Raw genomic sequence first — 19,830 nt, 5'->3', positions numbered from 1 at the left:
GCTAGGAAGCTCCTGCGCCTGCAGGAGGGGTGGAAAACGACGGGTGTTTCGTGGGAATCCGCAAAAGTAATTTTATCAATTTCTTTTTCATGGGTTGGGTGTGTGAGTGACTGACTAAATATTTCGTGTTCTTTTATTTTATTATTAGAACGTTCTGGGTTACTAGTGTATCTATATAATCTATCTATATAACATTTGCATTTTTGGTAAAAATAAGTGGAATTGAGTGAGTGTTCGATAGTGGTCGCGCTATTAGAACTCTGAATTCAAAAATCGATATCTCGAAATCTATTAGAAATAATAGATTGTAGTTTTTTCAAGAACTTTGTTAATATTTCTGCTGTATTTTCTTTGTAGACAGTATGTGAAAATCTTTATTAATAAAAAAATTACACGATTGCTGAAAATTGCTATGCTCTAAAAGTAAATGGACGGATTGTTTACAATTTTTAAATGGAAAAAACAACCTTATACATATTGTAAAATATCCGATCTTGATAATAAAAAAAAGTTTCAATATCTAAAGTGGTTCTTGAGTTATGGCCTGTTATGTGTTAAAAAGTTGAGTTTTTTAATTATCGCGATTACTGACGTTTTCTCGTTATAAAAAAATGACACCTTAACGATATCCTTATAATTCCATTTCAGATGCTCAAAAGCATGTCTAATGATTTTATCTAGTTATCTCTTGAAAAAAAAGTCTTTTAAAAATAAGCGGTTTGCGATCGTGATTTTAGTTTACTTGATAGGGAAAGGTGTATCGGCAACGCCGCAACAGCACACCGTCGCGCGTCGCGTCGGTCGGTCGCATTTCTCTCACTCCGACTTAATAAGATCCCTATGCGATTTACATCCACACATGTAAATTCCGACCCAAAAGTAACAGTTGCCAGCACGGTATATCGAAAGTGGCTCACCCCTATAACTTTTTTAATTATTTTTTTCAGATTTGGTATGTCAAATACTAAGACATAAATTAGGATTCATTGATGTATTCAATTGTTTTCGGTATTTTTTCACTTTATTTGATAGAAAATGATATTTTCTAAATAGAATGACATATAATGTGTCAACTTTTGATATTTTCAGTTAAAAAATAGCATTTTAAATTTCAATTTAGAATACTATGGCCATAAATGTAAGGAAAATTTGACCCGAAATACCAAGTGTGTGGTACCAAATTATTCACAAAAAAATGCATTTTCCAAATAGGCTAATGAACCACCCTTGTTCCATTTGAAAAAATTGACATATGACTAAAAATACGATTTGGGTATCAAATCAATTTTTCCAAGGTTCCTTGATTGAAAAGTTAGTGTTTTTAACACAGCCATGGCACTCTAGATTGAAATTTACAATATGATTTTTTTAAGTGAAGATGTCAAAAGTTCACATATGATATATCATTCTATTCAGAGTGTCATTTTGTATCGAATAAAGTAGAAATATACCGAGGGTACCATTTAAGAATCAAAAGTTGTAGTCGTTTCCGGTGAAACAGGAAGTGACCAAAAACATTTGGATAATGTCAATCAATCCTAACTTATGTCATATGCTAACATACCAAATCTCGTTTTCTTATCTTCGGTATATTATAGAGTATTGGAAAACAATAAATTCTGTCATATAAAAAACACAGTTTAACATAATTTGCACGACAAAGGTCTACGAAAAAAAACAGGCATAGAATTCCGCGTCGGTACATAAATATGCGAAAATTAGCAAGTCAAAATGTCGTTAAACGCATTAAATGCTACAAGTCCCGTCGCTTCTTATCTAAATGGCGTAGTTTTGTCATAACTTGGGGCAATAAACCGGTCAAAGCTTAATCGGTTATGTTCGCTCTCTAATGTGTTAATTGAACAGGCCATAGCGAAACAACGATAAAAACACCGCTCGAAAATAAATAATACAACCCGCCGTACGTCATCGATGGCTATTATAATAATATGCCGGTTGGGAATGTTCGGCTATAGTTAGAAAACAGGAATTTTTATTCATTAGTTTTTTTATAAACTTGGTATATTAATCTAAAAATTTGATAAATTTGAATTTTTAATATAACAATAGGTGGTTGAAGCGTAGTGTTGCCACATTACTTTCCTTGTAAACCGAACGACTCTAGCATGAAAAGCTGTAGGTACCTTGCTACTCCCAATGTTTCATCACTGAACCAAAAGATAATGAAAAAGTTCATTAATATAATGAATTAAATCATTAATTTTGAGCCGATGAACGATTTCATTGGCACAATGAAAAGTAATTTATTAACTCTATGAACTTTAAGTTCATTAAATCAATGAACAGTGTTCATTAATTTGAAGAACACATTCATTGGTACAATGAACAGATTTCATTAATACAATGAAATCATTTCATTGTATTAATGAATCGTATCATTAATACAATGAAATTTATTTCATTGTATTAATGAACCGTTATCATTAATACAATGAAATAATTTCATAACCTATTTAGTTATATGTACATTTAAAAGTCGACACTATTAGTAACTCTTGTTACACCGTATAATCGATGATGAAGATCGCTGTCATTGATATGAAAGGTCATTGATAGCCATTTCCCAGCCAACTACTATAAATAGATTTCCATTTGAACAAGCCCTTAGCTACAAAGGTAACAAAATTACTAATAGTGCCGACTTACTTACGAGCATAGTAAATTTTTCCATTAGGAATTATTAATAAAAAACAAGTGCAATAAACTAATAATAATTTATTAAACTCGATATAGCATATACAAATTAAAAATTAAAAAAATCGAATCGAAGAAGAGAATAGTAATGTTATTATTAATTTTAGGGTAAATTATAATGAGAAAATTAATTTACCTTGAAACTTTGAAATTCGGTATTCTAAAAAATCACCATCTAACCTTGAAAATACAATAACAAACCCTGTTTTTCTGACCAAAAAAACCTTGTTAACACACAATCAAGTGAAAACCTGCACGAATGACGTAATAATGACGTACGACACCTGCCGACACGATAACGATGTCGACCCGACGTTCGACGAAATCGCGCCCGAACATCGACGATTTTTCAAAACGCGACTCTCCGGTCCCGCATGTAAATGAACGTTAATATCTCCACCGGCTAGAGGGTGGAGAAAATGGTCAAACGCAGGGGGGAACACGAGGGGGGAAAGCAACGATATCTACCGTATATCACAATTAAGCGATGTCCCATCGATGCGATCGGTGATATATGGAGGGCATTAGCGCTCGGCACAGGGCTCTATGGACGCTGGTAGTGGCATTAATCTAATTTTCCTAACGGTCACTTGTCGAAAAGGCTGTTATGGTGGGGTCTTTTTTTTCTATTATCGATCCGGGATAGAATAATGTACGTAAATACAGCTGTGAAAATTGTGCAGATTTTTGGATTTTTTTTGGCCCCTGTGTGTTTTATTTATTCATTAGTATTAACTGGAATGGAATAGTCAATTTTCTTTCTTTACTTTTAATAAAAATAATCTCCCGTGTACAGCGTTTACACCCCTTGGGAGTAGCAAGGTACAGCTATACAGGGTGGTCCGAACAGTATTCCGGAAACTATGGCAGCATATTCTGCAGATATAAATAAGTAAAAAGTTCGTATAAATGTATGTCCGAAAATGCTTAGTTTCGGAGATACAGGGTGTAGAAGTTTCATTTTTATTTCGATTTTTTCCAATTCATTTCTGAAGTAACGTCAATATTTGAATGAAAGTAGGTGTCTGGGAGTTTTTTGACATGAGAAATTTGATTTTGATGTCAATATGACTTTCATTTGTAGGGGGCGCCACCTACATGTGTTTTAACTGTTTTGAAGAGTAATAACTTTTCGTCCGTACCTGTATAAAACTACTGGGTAAAAAAATATACATTTATGACATTTTTTACGTAAAAAAGGTCTCTTAGGAAAAATCGCTACTAGTAATGGTTCTCGAGATATTTCGAATCGAAATTATCAATACCTGTCTTCATTGACATAAATTAAGCATGTTGACTAAATAGTTATTAGTGTTTTTGTGCCAAAATCTCAACAGAAACTGTTTTGTCGTCATTTTTTTCGTAGAAATATTTAGGATTAATTTAAAAAAATAAAAATTGCCCGAATTTATTATTTCAGTCAAATAACTATCTACTCAACTTGTTTATTTTTTGCCAATAATGACATGTATTGACTATTTACATTCTAAATATTTTGAGAACGGTTGCTCGTAGCGATTTTTACCAAGAGACATTTTTTACGTAAAAAGTAACGGAAATGTATATTTTTTCACTCAGTAGTTTTATACAGGTACGGACGAACACTTATTACGCTTCAAAATAGTTAAAACACATGTAGGTGGCGCCCCCTACAAATAGGAGTCATATTGACATCAAAATCAAATTTATCATGTCAAAAAACTCCCAGACACCAATTTTCATCCAAATATTGACGTTACTTTGTTTATAGAAATGATTTGAAAAAAGTCAAAATAAAAATGAAACTTCTACACCCTGTATCTCCGAAACTAAGCAATTTAAGACATACATTTATACGAAGTTTTTTACTTATTTTTATCTGCAGAATATGCTGCCGAAGTTTCCGGAATACAGCTCGGACCACCCTGTATATACTCTAGCCGTTCAATATACAAGAAAGGGCTGGGATTTTGGTTAGCTATTCAGTTATTCTCGAAATTGGCTGCAAAAACTTGCTGATAACTTCAGCGTTCTAGGCGTCTAGGAGCCTCGTCTTGTTTGAAAAATATGATTTCATTAGGTACAGATCATCAATAAGGGGTCCAAAGCCTATACTAGTTAAAAGTGACGAACTTTTAAAAATTCTGTTTTTCGAGGAGGACTATAACAAAATATCAAGTGTCTTATTTTTTTGGAAAGGTAATGTTAAGTTCTTTTCAGCTAAATAAAAGTATACAGGGTATTCCGAATAAAAAAATAATTGTTCTGTTGATAACTCTTAAATTATTAATTAAAAAAAAATACTTAAACCATTAAATTCTACGTAAAAAGGTGCTTTGGAAATGTTTTCATAAAAATACAAAATTTTCCATAGCAAAAAAGTTACAGCGATTTGTTAAAAATGCACATTTTTGAAAAACACCCCGTAATCTCGAAAAGGTAACAGATATCGATTAGCAGTTTTCACCAACATGTTTTTGATAAAAATTGAGGTCCAGACACCGATATTAGTTTTCGTCTATCTTCTTTACAAAAGGGTATTTGATCCACCCTGTATATTCTTCTATTTTCTGTTACTTACTATTATTATCTATTCGTATGGATCTTTGTCGATTTTGAAAATTTATAAATATTTTTTTTTAATATTTTGTACAATAAGAAAATCGAATAAATAACAAACTAGCATTCAACAAAAATCTGGAAAGAAAAGAATAAAAATATAATATACCATACTAGAAATAAAAACAAAATAAAGATTGAAACAAAAACATTTTTTATTTAATACAAATCTTCGTTCAGTAGTAACAATACAAAAAAAACTAAATTTTAGTTGATATTTAAGAATCTAACCTTATTTCATCTAAATTAGCATAACTAACAGTAAGAAGCGAACAAAAATAAGTCGATTATCGGTTTCTTAAGTCATTTATCAAACTATTTAGACAAGCTAGACGATTAGGAACAATTTACCTGACAGAGGGCGTCAGTATCGATAAAACGACATCTGCGGATGTCTGGCCGACGTAGACCACTTACCCATGGCATCTGAAACAAAGAAAAACGAATATTTAGTATACATATATTTCATACAAGTGATTTTGTATAGTAAAGCCGTTTTTTAAACAAACCAGAGAATTTGAATGTGGTTTGGTATGTAATAACATTTGAATGTTATCTACAAATAAAAATTTGTATCTTTTGAAAAAGGTAATAGATTTAATTAATTGTAAAATATAACCAAAATTTTAACAGAGCTGGTACAAATGTACACTGATAAAAAAGACAGACTTGAACTAAAGTCGTCATCGTTCTTGAAAAAAAAATTTAGTGGCAAGAGAATTTATTTTAGCGTAAAAGAAAATATTTTGCCTGAAGAAAAACTCTCTTAACTCAAGAAAACTGGTTCTCTTGAAAAATTCGAAAATTTCTCTTGAATCTAGTTTCATTCAACCAAGTGGAAGTTACTTTGTTTTAAGATAATAAGAAAAATACGCTAGGAAGTACTACATTTAAGAAACATGGCCATTTTTCCAATAGCTAAATACTCTTTTGATGGAAAATAATAACGACACGCAAAGACGATGACGAAGGACGGTATAGAATCAGACGGCAGTCCGATCAGTCGTACGTCGCATTTCATAGGTCGCACATCATAGTACGCACGCGTTTTGTTGCTTGGAATTTTCCACTTGGAATTTAGCATAATTTGCTTTTTAAACGCATATCGTATAATAAATTAGTGATCGTTATTAACATGCATTTGTCATTTTTTATGGACAAATTTTAGGATATATGGATTCTTTAAAGGAGTTTCTCAAAAAATGGAAATTAGAGCATTTATTTTCTATACATATTTGAAGGTAAGAGACATTTACATAATGCACCTACAAATAATTACAAAAATTTTAGAATTTCAAGTCAAAAAATTCAAAATGTGACCAAAGCTTATAATTTTAATAGTTTATTTGCATTACTTTGATTAATCCTGAGGTAACACCAAGGAGTGAAGAAGCAGAAATAACTACTATCGAGAAAAATAATATCACTTTACATACTACTTTGTAGTAACTAAAGACCAGGAAAACCTAAATTTATCAGATAATAATATACCTCGTAATATGCCTGTATATGATGTATAGACTTCTCTTAGATCAAAATAAATTTTAGATGAGTCAATATTATTCGCTATTGGTTTAAGAAAAGTGTCTCTTTAATCAAGAAATGTCCCTTTTCAATCAAGAATTTTTGCATGAATCAAAGAGACTATTGTTCTTGTAGCAAGAACTTCTTTGCATATTCATTTTGGGTCAAGAGTGAAATGCTTTGGACAGATAGTTTACCTATTCTATTCCCTGAAGTAATTTTTTAAAGCTTATGAAAAGATAGTTAATGCTTTGGGTAAAGAAACGTCGTTCTTGGCCCTATTGAAAAGCGCCAATCTTTTAGGTCAAAGTCATATTCATTTCGATTGAGAGATCCTTTTTTTCAGTGTAAGAATTTGACAACGCTGTTTCCGATACGCTTCAGTCCGTCCGCAAAATAAAAAATGTTTGGAAGAAAAGGATGTGGAACGGAAGGGAAACGGAAGGGAGCTGAAAGGTATAGTGAGAATCAACCTTTACTTATCTATGCATTAAAAATCGTACAAACCATATTAAGTGCGCTGCAAAAGTAATTACATTTCAAATAAAGAAAGGCGAAAAAATCGTTCCGAGGCATTTATGGGAGGAAAGGTAATTAAGAAGGTAGCAACCCTTGGCATGGCGGCGGCCGCGTCGCAAAAAACAAATGAGCTGTGCCGAATGTGGGCGTGGCGCGGCCGTAAAACGCGGGCACGCACTTTTTCCATCCTTTCCAAGATCATTAAAACAAACGATATAACGCCGAGTCCGGCCGGCGAGCAAATTATACGCGGCAAAGGCTAATGGCTAATTGGCGGGAGTTACGTAATTTGTTCTAGGTCATAAAGAGGCTCCTTCTCTAAAGGTTTTCTTCGTTGGGGGGCAGCAGCGGAAACCATCGAACGTTTTCCAAAGGAATAGTCAGTAGCCAATCATACTTATATGGAGAAATCGTAATGGGATTTAGACCCTAGATCATATTTACTTAAGCCACCTCATTCCAATATTCTAAAATTTAGTATATTTAACATAAATTCACATTTTTTGGATTACGAAATCTTCCAAATAAATAATAAACATATTTAAATTCTTCTTTCAATAAATATTCAACGTCCTCCGCTCTGATATATTAATATAATATTATCTCCGTCTCCCTGCTTCCCATCCTTTTCTTCGTTCTTTTGATGCAATAAAATAAGTTAAACTCGGGAAAACTCTGGATCCTGTTAAGGATGCTTCCATTTCCCCGACTCAAATGTTGCGGAAAAGCGCCACCCGTGGCGCCTCCATCCCTCAGAAGGAAATTTCACAGAAAATTTTTATTATTCCGGCACGTTGGGGAAAGGTGTGGGGGTTGAACATTGACAGACAGGTGGTTGAGAAAATGTTTTGGACTTATCGTTATAAAAATATTTAAAGATTCTTAAAGACTGGATTGTTCGGGTCGCTCTCAGGGGTCGGGTACAATTTCGAATTTAGAATTTTATATAAAAGCATACAGATTTTAAGAAAATGAAGCATTACGTTCAAATATATTTTCTTCATACTTTAAATATATACAAAAAGAAGACCGTTTTAAACCCTGTCTATACTGGGATGCCAAGAACACGTCCAATCCAGTCACGTGGTAGAAAATGTTCCAGCATTTTTCAGAGGTTCCAGATCTTGCAACAATAGCTGTTAGAATATTGTCGGTTTCATCATCATGTGCATCTGTTGAACGGGAGTTTTCCTGTCAATCTCGCATACATACCAAGGATAGAAATAAACTTTCTCACGAAACTGTGGAGAAGCTGCTTGCCGTAGAACACAATTTCAGGTTTCTGGAGCTAGATGAAGAGGGCAATAATTTGACATCTTCACGAATCAAAAAAGGGTAGGTATATATTGACAATTTCTAATGTTTTTTGTTGTTAATTTTTAATTTTTGGATGGAGGGGAGTTGGATAATGCCACGTTAGAGGAGGAGGAAATGGAATTGGATACACTCTCAGGCTGTAGCTTTCCAGAGACGAACAGTGTCAAGGGAGTTGAAGTGAGTGACTTGGAAACGGAGATACAATACTCGGAGATTGAAGATGAAAAAGATATGCCCTTCGCAGAAATTAGTACAAAACTTTTTTATTCCAAGTCAAAAAAGCCAGTTTGACTTGCTTTGTTTGTTTATTGGTTTTGTTTTTACAATTTTTTTAATAATAATAATTGTTTTTATTTTGTTTTATTGAATAAATGCTAAGTTTGGTTATAACAGATTTATTTTATAACAAGAAGCCTTTACCATATTTTTAAATCAAAAGTATTAAATTGTCAATCACGTCGCAAAAATTAATACTTCTCTATAATTTTTTTTACTGATATCCCAGCTACAAAATAGCGCAAAGCAGAAATCAAAATGCGACCGTTTTCCGTGTATTTTCTTAATTGCAATAATTTACGATTATACGGGTTTTGCTTAAGAAAATAAACGTTTTTTATTGGGCACAAATTAGGCAGGAGTGGCGATAAAAAGCGGGCAAATTTCATTTCGCCCAGTAATTAAGACAGAGTCGGCGCGCACTAAATTAGGGCTAATGCCGTTTTACGCATGTTAGGTCCCGCTTAACGACTTACGACGCAAGAACATCGGCGTCGCCCCCGAAATTCATTTAAATTTTTAATTAAAAACTGCTCGTTTGCAACGTCCGCGTTCTTATCATTATCGGAGAGCGGTGGGAGAAAGAAAAGAAATCCTCTCCCTCTTTTCTTCTGGCTTTTTCTTCTTCTTCTGTCTTGTTTTCTTTCTTTTCTTGGTCTTTCGATGTCTCTATATCATCAGTGGTGTAGGATAGAATTACAACACATCGGTAAGGAGTAAGAATAGAATACAGAGTGCCACATCAGGGCTATGGTACATTAGAGGTTTTTGGAGAACCGGCGATGGAATTTTTATAACAGCTAGGATACGTTAAAAACTTTATTCTGCAATCCTGTATTTTAACTATATTCAAATTACAAAGAATCATCATTATTATTTGTATTCATGCAAATTTTTATGGTGCAATTGACATTACCCGAAATATGTAAGGAAAATTTTTGTATTCCTTTTCATAAGTTATTCGGGATTTAAATGGAAGTAGTTTGGATATGGAGTTTGTCACCTCATCCTGAATATCTGTTGGTAATTTACTTATTTCGTTTTGAGCCATTTCTGGCTCCAATTCAATCAGCAATCGACACGAAAGAGAATTAAAAATATTGACTCAAAACTGACAACTAAAGAGACAGCTTTATTTATTTGTCAAATTACATAGAAACCAACGCCAACCCAGCACAATATTTTTTCTACTCGTAATAAATTCCTTGAAATAATAATTTCTGAATATTTTTTAAAACGTAACTCGCTATGGAAAAAATATTGTTTTATACACGACGATAAAATTGCATTCTCGTCTTCCGAAATTAATTCATTCATTCATATTTTCGGTCGTGAAAAATAACTATTATACACTTTTTTAATACAATGTAATAAAAATAAATGTATTGCTCATGCATCTGTGTATATTCTGTCTATTCTGTCTAACGTACCATTGCCATGAATCACCCTATATATTTTAGAACGTCTTGCGAAGTTATCCGATGCCTAACGTCCATGTCGTTCGAAGATATCTACCAGCCATTTAAAATAATTACTATTCTCAAATAAGTATATGAAAAAAATATCCCTTGCTGTTTCATTTGTGCAGTATCCCTATCGAAAAACCTTCAAGCGCCACCATTGCATTGCTACTCGTCCTGCTATCTGCCGTTTTCCCTTTCAAAAAAACAGCAAAGAGCGACAAAGATAAGACAGACAGAGCGAGGGCGACCGCGGTGCCGCCCTTATCGCTGTTCATTAGCGATAGCGAGTCGCAGAGGGCCTTGATTGATGGCCCTGCGCGAAACAAAAGAACGGCGGCGTAGTCGCCCCGTGTCCAATATCTTAATTAAAGTTGCCGATTCGTTGTATTTTTCCCTTCTTTGACTCCCCCCGCCAACCCCCCCCCTTGTTTCACGACTCCCTTTTTCCGCACTCCAGAAGAAGAACCTCAGAGTAAAAATTATAGGGGTAAGTACTCTACACCGTACTGCTTTGCACAAAAGTTTAAAAAATTACCAAATTCGTACTGATACAAATTAATGTGAGCTACCATACAGAGATACAGCTCATATAAATCAATGAGCTTCCATACACAGATATGTACTTAGATATTTAGGCAATATTTGGTAGTCTTCTTAGACGTAAGGTATTTTAACCATACAGAGTTACTAATGTTGATGTTGTGACAAGAACTGGAAAATAATCAGGGATAATACTGACGAAAAGGCAGATGAAATGGACAAATGAGGAAATTCACCAGGACAAATGTAGGGGAAAAACTTCATAGTAGAACATTGGCCAAAATTCACGGCAGATCTGATAAGCAAAAGGCAGAAAAACAGTCAAAGCTGTGGTAGGTCTACTATAAGGTTATGTAACCTAAATAGGCATCTAAAGCTGATGGAATTGACAATGTGTAGATTGTCCAAACCAAACCAAACCAAACGCAAAGAAAGAATGAGAGGAAGGTTTGGTAAAACAATACAGGGGTATCGCAATGGGCCCAAGGCCTCCGAGTGAGGGATCATATATGATCCGCAAACCCCAGCAACCTCAACGGAACAAATCTTTCAAAAATCCCTTGCATTCCTTAGCCGCTCACACGCATAATGTTTGAGACTATTAAAAGACTTTATATACTATTTCTATTTTAATTATATATTATTTCCTTCAAAAATAGCAAAGTTACCATGTAATTATCACCGCCTGTGCCTGCATAAACGACATAACTTTCTCTTTATTGCTCTGAGTTATCATCTTCGCCCGCTTTTTCCTCAGCGTCTCCAACTGGAAATAAAAGAAATGCTTTGTCCTTTTCCCCATTCATCCCCCTGTTCCCCCTTTGCTGCCGTCCCGTTAAATTACATAATTTAAAAGTTTGTTTCTCGAAATGAATAAGTAAAGGCGACGAAACCGATGCTCCCCAGCGTCCCCGGCGGCAGTCATTTGTTTTTATCAGGAGTCCCGGAGGAGCACGGGCCCGATAACGGACGGGAACGTCTGGAACGGTCTGGAAAGGCAACGTTGCCGGTGTTTGTTCAGTGTTTTTTTTTCTACGTTCAAAGTTGAATGGAATACCCATAAACATATACAGCGTGTCCCACTTAAGATGGATACTAGCCAATATCTTGATTGTTTGTTGGGCGATCTTTTTCATTTTTGGCAGGAGGTTGTATGGCTATAAGACGCACATTTTGTCCAGGGTAAGAAATGCGATACCTCATAGACGTAAATTTTAATGGGCTTTTTTATTTCACTCAAAATGAGTTATTTGGGTTATAAATGACCTAAATATAAAATATTTTCATGGTGTCTGTCGGTCTGTCCGTCTGTAACACGATAACTCAAAAACCGCTAACCCGATTTTAACCAAATTTGGCACAAAAATACTGTGGCACCCGAGAATCTGGCCATTAGTTTTTGGTGGGGGTGGGGGGTTAGTAAGGGGGTATGGGAGGGGGTTAAAAATTTTAAAAAATCGTAGCTCCAAAATTACAGTAGCTAGCGAAACGCGGTTTTTAATTTAAGATTAGGAATAATATTTGCAACAAAATTTGTAATAACATCAAAATCAGTCAAAGTCGCAGTTTTTAAGATAAAAAAAAATTGGAAAAATTCCTTTACTTTGAAACTAAAAGACCTGCCAACCAATACGTGCCTCCCGGCGCCGATTTTTTTATATTATCATCATCATAATAGACACTTTAAATTAAAATAAAAGTACATTTATTAGTAAACGCTTTTTTGGCATTACATTAAATAAATCGAAAAAAAGTATCCCTATGGATTTTTAATTCGTTTTGCTGGTCAGGGACGCCTCTGGCCATTATGCAGATTTTTCCGAAAATCGAATTTTCCAGCCCATTGGCGTCCGATGCGGTTATCGACGCAAAACCTAATAAAAGTAACAGAACACCGAGGACGTGCGTAATTCGAATTCGAAACGAACAATAAAAAGAGGGATGCATGAATAAAAATTAGATTTAAATGCATTACTTGAATTATTCGGCCATATGTAGAGTGTTCAATGGAATTAAAGTCATATCTATTGACTTTTTTTTAAGCTGTAATTAGTGTAGTTTATGATGGATTTTGATATTTTTGATTTAGAATTCAATTATTTCAAACCAATAATCAACGAGAATATACGCGTATAATTTAACAAAATTACTGTAAACCACTATAAATACGAATTGTTGGTTAGGTTCAACATTTTTTCTCTTCTTAGATAAATTTAAGCGTTAACATTATTAGGCATTCGCATAAAAGTGTGTATTTTGGGTGGTATTCCACAGAATTTGCAGGCTATTGAGGAGAACAAGAACCTTCCTGTTGGGAAAAATACGATTGCTCAATGGGTGTCTATCGAAGCGAAAAAAAAATACGTAAAAATTACTAATCATTCGCTACGTGCAACAGCTGTGAAGCAGTGCAACACTAGCAAAGAAGGGGGCTGAGGAGAACACTACGGTCAAAATAACTGGGCACGCAAACCCGAAGTCAATTAAACCTTACCTTCAACTCGATGATGAACATCATGCAAATTTGGTAGAAAAAATGAAAGACAATGAAACTGCTACAAGTTCTAATAATAATACTAATGTGTTTTTGTACCTATAGTCTGTAAAACGAATAACTTTGAATTTGACAGTTCCCGCGGGCTTTTCTAGTGTTAATTTTATTAGGTTATCAACTTGCGACCATGCTGACGCAATGCCGTCTCTAACAGAACAGCCTCAGAGCGAGATTTATGACGTCACGCTAGTTAGATACTACGGATTAATAAATATGTTGTAGAATACATGGAAAACATAATTATTCCTCGTATTTTTGGTTTGTATTTTAAAAATGATATAGTTTACATGAAATATACATAATATACAGTTAATAAATACAATATATATAGCTATTTATAGTAATAAATACTTTGGCAGATAAACTATAAACCATACAAATGCAGCAAATGTTTTACAATACGGCTGAAATCGTACTCCATAGTCAATGTAGATAGTTTTTGTGTTAAGAATAACAATTTAAAAAAATATGTGGGCATCTTTTGACAAGTTTATATTAGTTTATTAATTGCAGTAAACATTATAATATATAAATAAATTTTGTGATTGCAAATAATAATACATCACTATCGATATTGAATGTTTTTTGTTAAATTAGATTGATTTTCAAACCCCAAAATTTAAAATATATTTTACATTTTACCATTCACGCCCCTCCAATTCCCCTACCCTTCTTTCATCATCCCCAAAACGACTTCCAATCTCCATCCTCGGCCACCTTCGAGGTGTCGAACGCGCGTCCACGGCGTTTCGGACATCTGGTCGCTTCCCTCCTTAGGATCGGACCTCTGCATGTTCTAAGGCCATAACGGTCACTGTGGCGGGTGTAAAGGTCCGGCCCTGGACATCCCCCTCGGTAAACGCTGGGATGGATCGGCTGTATCACGCGATGTGGGTTATTTATAGTGTGCAGGAGGTTTTTGAAGAAGAAGAGGTCTTGAAAGGAATGGTTTATTTCAAATATACTAAAATACGAAACTTTCCAGCAGATATGTCGGGTTTAAAACAAACGAAAAAAAAATAGTTACGTTGTAACTATTTATTTTGTTGAACGATACTCGTATGAATAATAAATGTTAGAATTTGTAATTGTTAATAGTACAGTCATGAAACTATTAGTCTATCGGTCTTATTCAATTATTATTTATTATGTGCATTTGCAGATAACATAGCAATTTTAGCCAACAGCGAAAAAAAACTGAAAAAAAAACTTAGAAATCTGGCTGGCAGCTCTATGAGAAAGAAATATAAAAATCAATGAGAATAAAACAAAACTTATGATTTTAGGTAAAACAGAAAGTCAAATAAATAAATAAAAATAAATAAAGGCCTTTATTGTCAAAAAATTTTTCAATTTGTAGACAAAGGTAAACTAACAAACAAAGTAAAAAAACAAGGTACACAAACAAACAAACAAAAGATAATCACGTTGCAATACAAAACATTATACAAAAAATATTGTCAGTCTTACTGTTAAAATAAACATTTATAAATGTTTATAATGTCAAAAAACAAAAAAATTAAAATAATATTCAAAAACATTTAGCTAGTTTATAGTAAAATATCAATGACCTCTAAATAAATTCATTTCGATGTCATTAGTAAATATAGCAATAGCAAACATTAGACCAGTGTTTACAAGATCAAATTCGATTTTCAAAATATAATTCATTTACGGCGTAGAAAGCCTTGTCTAGTAAATAAGAGTTCAATGCTTTGCGAAATGAAAAAAAATGATGTTATGGATTTGATTTCAAATGGCATTTTTTTCGAGTTGTATAATATTGAACTTTTAACTAACTCTGAGCGTGGGGTAGGTAGATAAAGATCTTGCTCCGCGTTCCTGAGTGGATAAGTGTGAGATGGCCTTTCTTGAGAAGCTGATACATGTTTACGTATTAGGCAAACGGATTCAAATATAAATAAGGAAGGAAGAGTCAATATTTTTAATTTTTTAAAAAAGTCCCGGCTATGAATTCTGCTGTATAGTCCCAGTGAATATCGAACAGCTCTCTTCTGGAGCCTAAAAATGCGGTCAAATTGAGTCGCACAACACGTACCCCAGAATGGAAGGGCATACCTGAGGTGCGACTCAAAAACAGACCTTAATGCAAAACAGGCAGAGCTCAATTTTTTCGACAAAGCTTCGATATGTATGTCCCATTTCAGAGAATTGTCCACAACAAGCCCCAAGAACCTTACAGATTTGACGACGTCAACGGTGGTGTTGTTAAGTACAAAAGGCTGCAACGAGTTTTTATACGATAAAGCTTTAGTTTTAGAAATGTTGAGACTCAGGAGGTTCGAATCGCACCAAGATTTAATGGTGATTAAGTCATTTGATATAATCCTATGAAGTGCCGTGATGTCCTTGTTGCTCCAAGTGAAGCTAGTGTCGTCCGCAAAAAGACATATTTTGCCACTGATGTTTATGTTAGCAATGTCGTTAATAAAAAGAAGAAACAACAATATGAAGATAGAGATAAATGATTCATACAAATATCTGGGAGTGAACATCAACAACACAGGAGAACAAGAGACGGAAATCATCGAAAGAATTGGCAAGACGTCTCGCTTGTATCAAGCCATTAAGAACAGTTTTTTAAATAATCTGTAAAAGGCATGTGGGAAATAGACCAAGGGGAAGTCCAATTAAAACATGGAATGAAACAATAGAGAAGATAGCGCAGGCTAGAGGACTAATATTAACTGGATCCAAAAGTTTAGCAAGACACAAAAATAAATGGAAACAATTTGTGTATAGTGTAGCAATTAATCGTTTCATCCAAAAAAAATCATCAGGTGTATTCTAACTTGACAATTTTATATTCCCAAATGTTTGGTTAAGCTTTTTGTACTACGTAAACCATTCCTGCCTTCTCCCGAGGTACTGTAACACCGCCAAAGAGATCGGCATCGGTCGCAGCTAAAGGAAACCAATTCAGCGTGCAACGCCTGAAATAATACTAACCACCGTTCTGGAATTATCCATAAAACTTAGACAAATATATAAAGGCCTCGTTTGATCTTGCGCTCGTTGCTGCTGCTGCCTCGAGCTTTAATAGTTCGTAAAAAGACTTCGAACCGTGAATCTAGTGTTTAGTGTTCGAGGATAATTTCTTTTTATGCGTTTTGGTTTTATCGCTCCATACATAAAAACACCTTTTTTGTTCTTCTTTTGTGTTGATTAAATTGCGGGCAAATACCTCTTGGTTTTGTGGTCAGATTTTTTAGGGTATGCTAAATTCTATAGAGCTGTGAAAGAACCCTAGAATTTTTCTCCATGTAAGATAAAGATCCCACTTTTCTACTATACAGGGTTGTTCACCACATACGACACGGAGTATTGTAGCTAAACGATGAGATTTTTACAAATTGTAAGTTTGGGGTTCGTTGAAGGACTATTAGAGCTACAATTTAAAAATATTTTTACACTGTCCCAAATAAATAAAAAATATCAAAGTTGTATTTTTTTAAACGGAACACCCTGTATATTATTACATTTTTAGTTTCTACGATTAAAATAAAGGTAAATTTGATTAAGGTTTATTACACTTAAACCTTACCGTTTTTGAAATATTTTCAATTTTGTGAAATTGCAGTAAAAATTTTAAAGCTTCATTTCTCCAAGGGTTTGATACCCTTGTTACGTTTTTAATACTAAATATTTACTGAAGTTTATTTACTGAGCAGTTATTGTGTTGCAATAATAAAAATAATACTACCTTATAAAGAGTGTCTAAAAATTTATTTTAAATAATTATTAGCTTCAAACGGCAATAACTTATTTAATTTAAATGGAATGCCCTGTATATTTTAGGAGAATCAGATGCACAATTAAATTGTCTATCAAATTGTATTATACCATTTTTTACCTATCCCTTCAAGTTTTCGTAGAAAATGCATTTTCTTATAATTTAGACCTCATTTATCAATATATCCATGGAATATTGACATTTTAGATTGTTTTAAAGCAACAAATGTACAAAATGTACAGACTAGTAATATTATCGTTTTTAGCAAAACGATAATATTACTAACCCATTTGTATGCAAAAAAGAAAACTATTTAAATCTTTATAAAAGAGTATACCATTAATTAAATATAACACCATTATTTCCGCCCATATACTAATTAATGACATACTTAATTGTGTTCGTTAATAAATTATTATAAATAAATGTTGATTTTTGAGTCAGAAATCAATATAATAATAAGTTATCAAATTAAAGTCTTTGTTGTTATAAATAAGCATTTATTAAAAAATGAAATATCATTTTTAAGGTGTTACTTTTTATCACACTGTCTAATGCCCATACAAAATTCAGTTTTTTAGTATTTGGAGCAATTATTATTAATCAACGCAAACATTCAGTTAATGTAGTTTGAATACTGGAATCATATTAATTGGTCCTCTTTAAAAATATTTAAACAGTTTTTTTTTAATTTTTTAATGAAATAAACGAATTATATCGACAATATTAGTATCTGTCATGTATCTGTACTTTTTAAAAATTTGGTACATCTTTAAAAATAATCTAAAATGTCAATAGTCCATGGGTATATTGATAAATAAGTTCTAAATTACAAGAAAATGCATTTTCTACGGAAACTTAAAGAGATAGGTAAAAAATGGTATAATATAATTTGATAGACAATTAAATTGTGCATCTGATTCTCCTAAAATATACAGGGTGTTCCATTTAAATTAAACAAGTTATTGCCGTTTGAAGCTAATAATTATTTAAAATAAATTTTTAGACACTCTTTATAAGGTAGTATTATTTTTATTATTGCAACACAATAACTGCTCAGTAAATAAACTTCAGTAAATATTTAGTATTAAAAACGTAACAAGGGTATCAAACCCTTGGAGAAATGAAGCCTTAAAATTTTTACTGCAATTTCACAAAATTGAAAATATTTCAAAAACGGTAAGGTTTAAGTATAATAAATCTTAATCAAATTTACCTTTATTTTAATCGTAGAAACTAAAAATGTAATAATATACAGGGTGTTCCATTTAAAAAAATACAACTTTGATATTTTTTACTTATTTGGGACACTCTGTATCTTGTAAAATTATTTTTAAATTGTACCTCTAATAGTCCTTCATCGAACCCAAAACTTACAATTTGTAAAAATCTCATCGTTTAGCTACAATACTCCGTGTCGTATGTGGTGAACAACCCTGTATAGAGAGTATCAATACCTTCCTCTACGCCTCATATTACCAATTACGAGATTTAGAACACTTTGCATACACATAAAAACCAGACATATGTCTAGATAACCTTTTTTACGTATCCTTAACGTCATTTAAACTCTCCTCCTTGAAGGAAACCGAAGAAAAAACACTCCTCCAGCACTTCAAACCAACAATCGCCGACTTTGGAACACTTTGCATACGCATAAAAACCATAAGTAGGATTAGATAACTTCTTTTACTTATCCTTGACAACGTTTACAGTAACCTTCCTTCGGAAAACCTAAGAAAAAATACTTTTCCCTCCAAAAAAACGCTCTAGAGCGCAATAAACTTTACTCTAGGTCGTTACCGAGCCTCTATCTTGTCTTTTACGTCCGAAGGCACTAAGATAACGTGGAAATGACCTCTTTGGGCCGTCGGAATGACGTCGCCGGCCCTCCTAACGTAAAATTAAACTGGATCCGGTAGGTTTTACATAGGAACAGACCGATTTGTAGCTCTGTGAGATTGGGGTGGAGTAATAGGGTCGTTTTGTCCTCAGATTTTCGGTCGGTGAGTGTTATTTTTTGGTGTTTTGGGGACACGTGATGACCTGTAGGCACGAGGAAGGAAGGGCGAGCAAAAAGGATTTTTTAAAGACAAATATGGACAAATAATGTCTGTGTCTGTTTATGTAAACATATTTTTGTAAACATTTACTGATTTTATATTGAATATACAAATAACCCAATCTGAGATCTTTTTTTTTATCTCTAACGTAAATAGAAGAATTCATAAATAAAGATGAACGGAAAAACAGTCACTTCGTTCCTATTTTCCTCGGCAGGCCGTTGGAAAAATTACTTTTCCCCCTTGAAATTGGCCCGTTCTTCTGGCAAACGTCACTTCCGATCAACGAACGCGCCGTTCCGACGTCGTTCAGACCCGAAAATACCCGGAAAATTGCGAATCGATAAGCCCCCCGTCTGGCTGGCTTTGTTCTTTCATCCTTGAGGAGCTTAGGTCGTTCCGGATTTCCGCGGTTCTATCCAGAATTACGTTGTAACTCTTTATTTAGTTGAACGAAATGCTTATTAACAGTAAACATTAGGATTTGGAATTGTTAATAATACGGTC

General features: G+C 33.6%; 1 protein-coding gene across 3 annotated transcripts in view; it reads right to left on the bottom strand.

Annotated features, from left to right (window-relative positions):
• LOC115885312 (homeobox protein homothorax) overlaps positions 1-19,830 on the bottom strand; it is a 394,897-nt gene that overhangs the window by 146,792 nt on the left and 228,275 nt on the right. For all 3 annotated transcript variants that reach the window (XM_030904184.1, XM_030904187.1, XM_030904186.1), the window contains one exon: positions 5,731-5,739. In XM_030904184.1, the coding sequence (XP_030760044.1) occupies positions 5,731-5,739 (9 nt within the window). The remainder of the gene's footprint in view (positions 1-5,730; positions 5,740-19,830) is intronic.

The sequence above is a fragment of the Sitophilus oryzae genome, unplaced genomic scaffold, assembly GCF_002938485.1.
Source record: "Sitophilus oryzae breed Bouriz unplaced genomic scaffold, Soryzae_2.0 scaffold_381_pilon_pilon, whole genome shotgun sequence".
Taxonomy (NCBI): domain Eukaryota; kingdom Metazoa; phylum Arthropoda; class Insecta; order Coleoptera; family Curculionidae; genus Sitophilus; species Sitophilus oryzae.
Note: the sequence above shows the minus strand (reverse complement) of the source record. Positions and strands in the feature narration are given on the sequence as shown.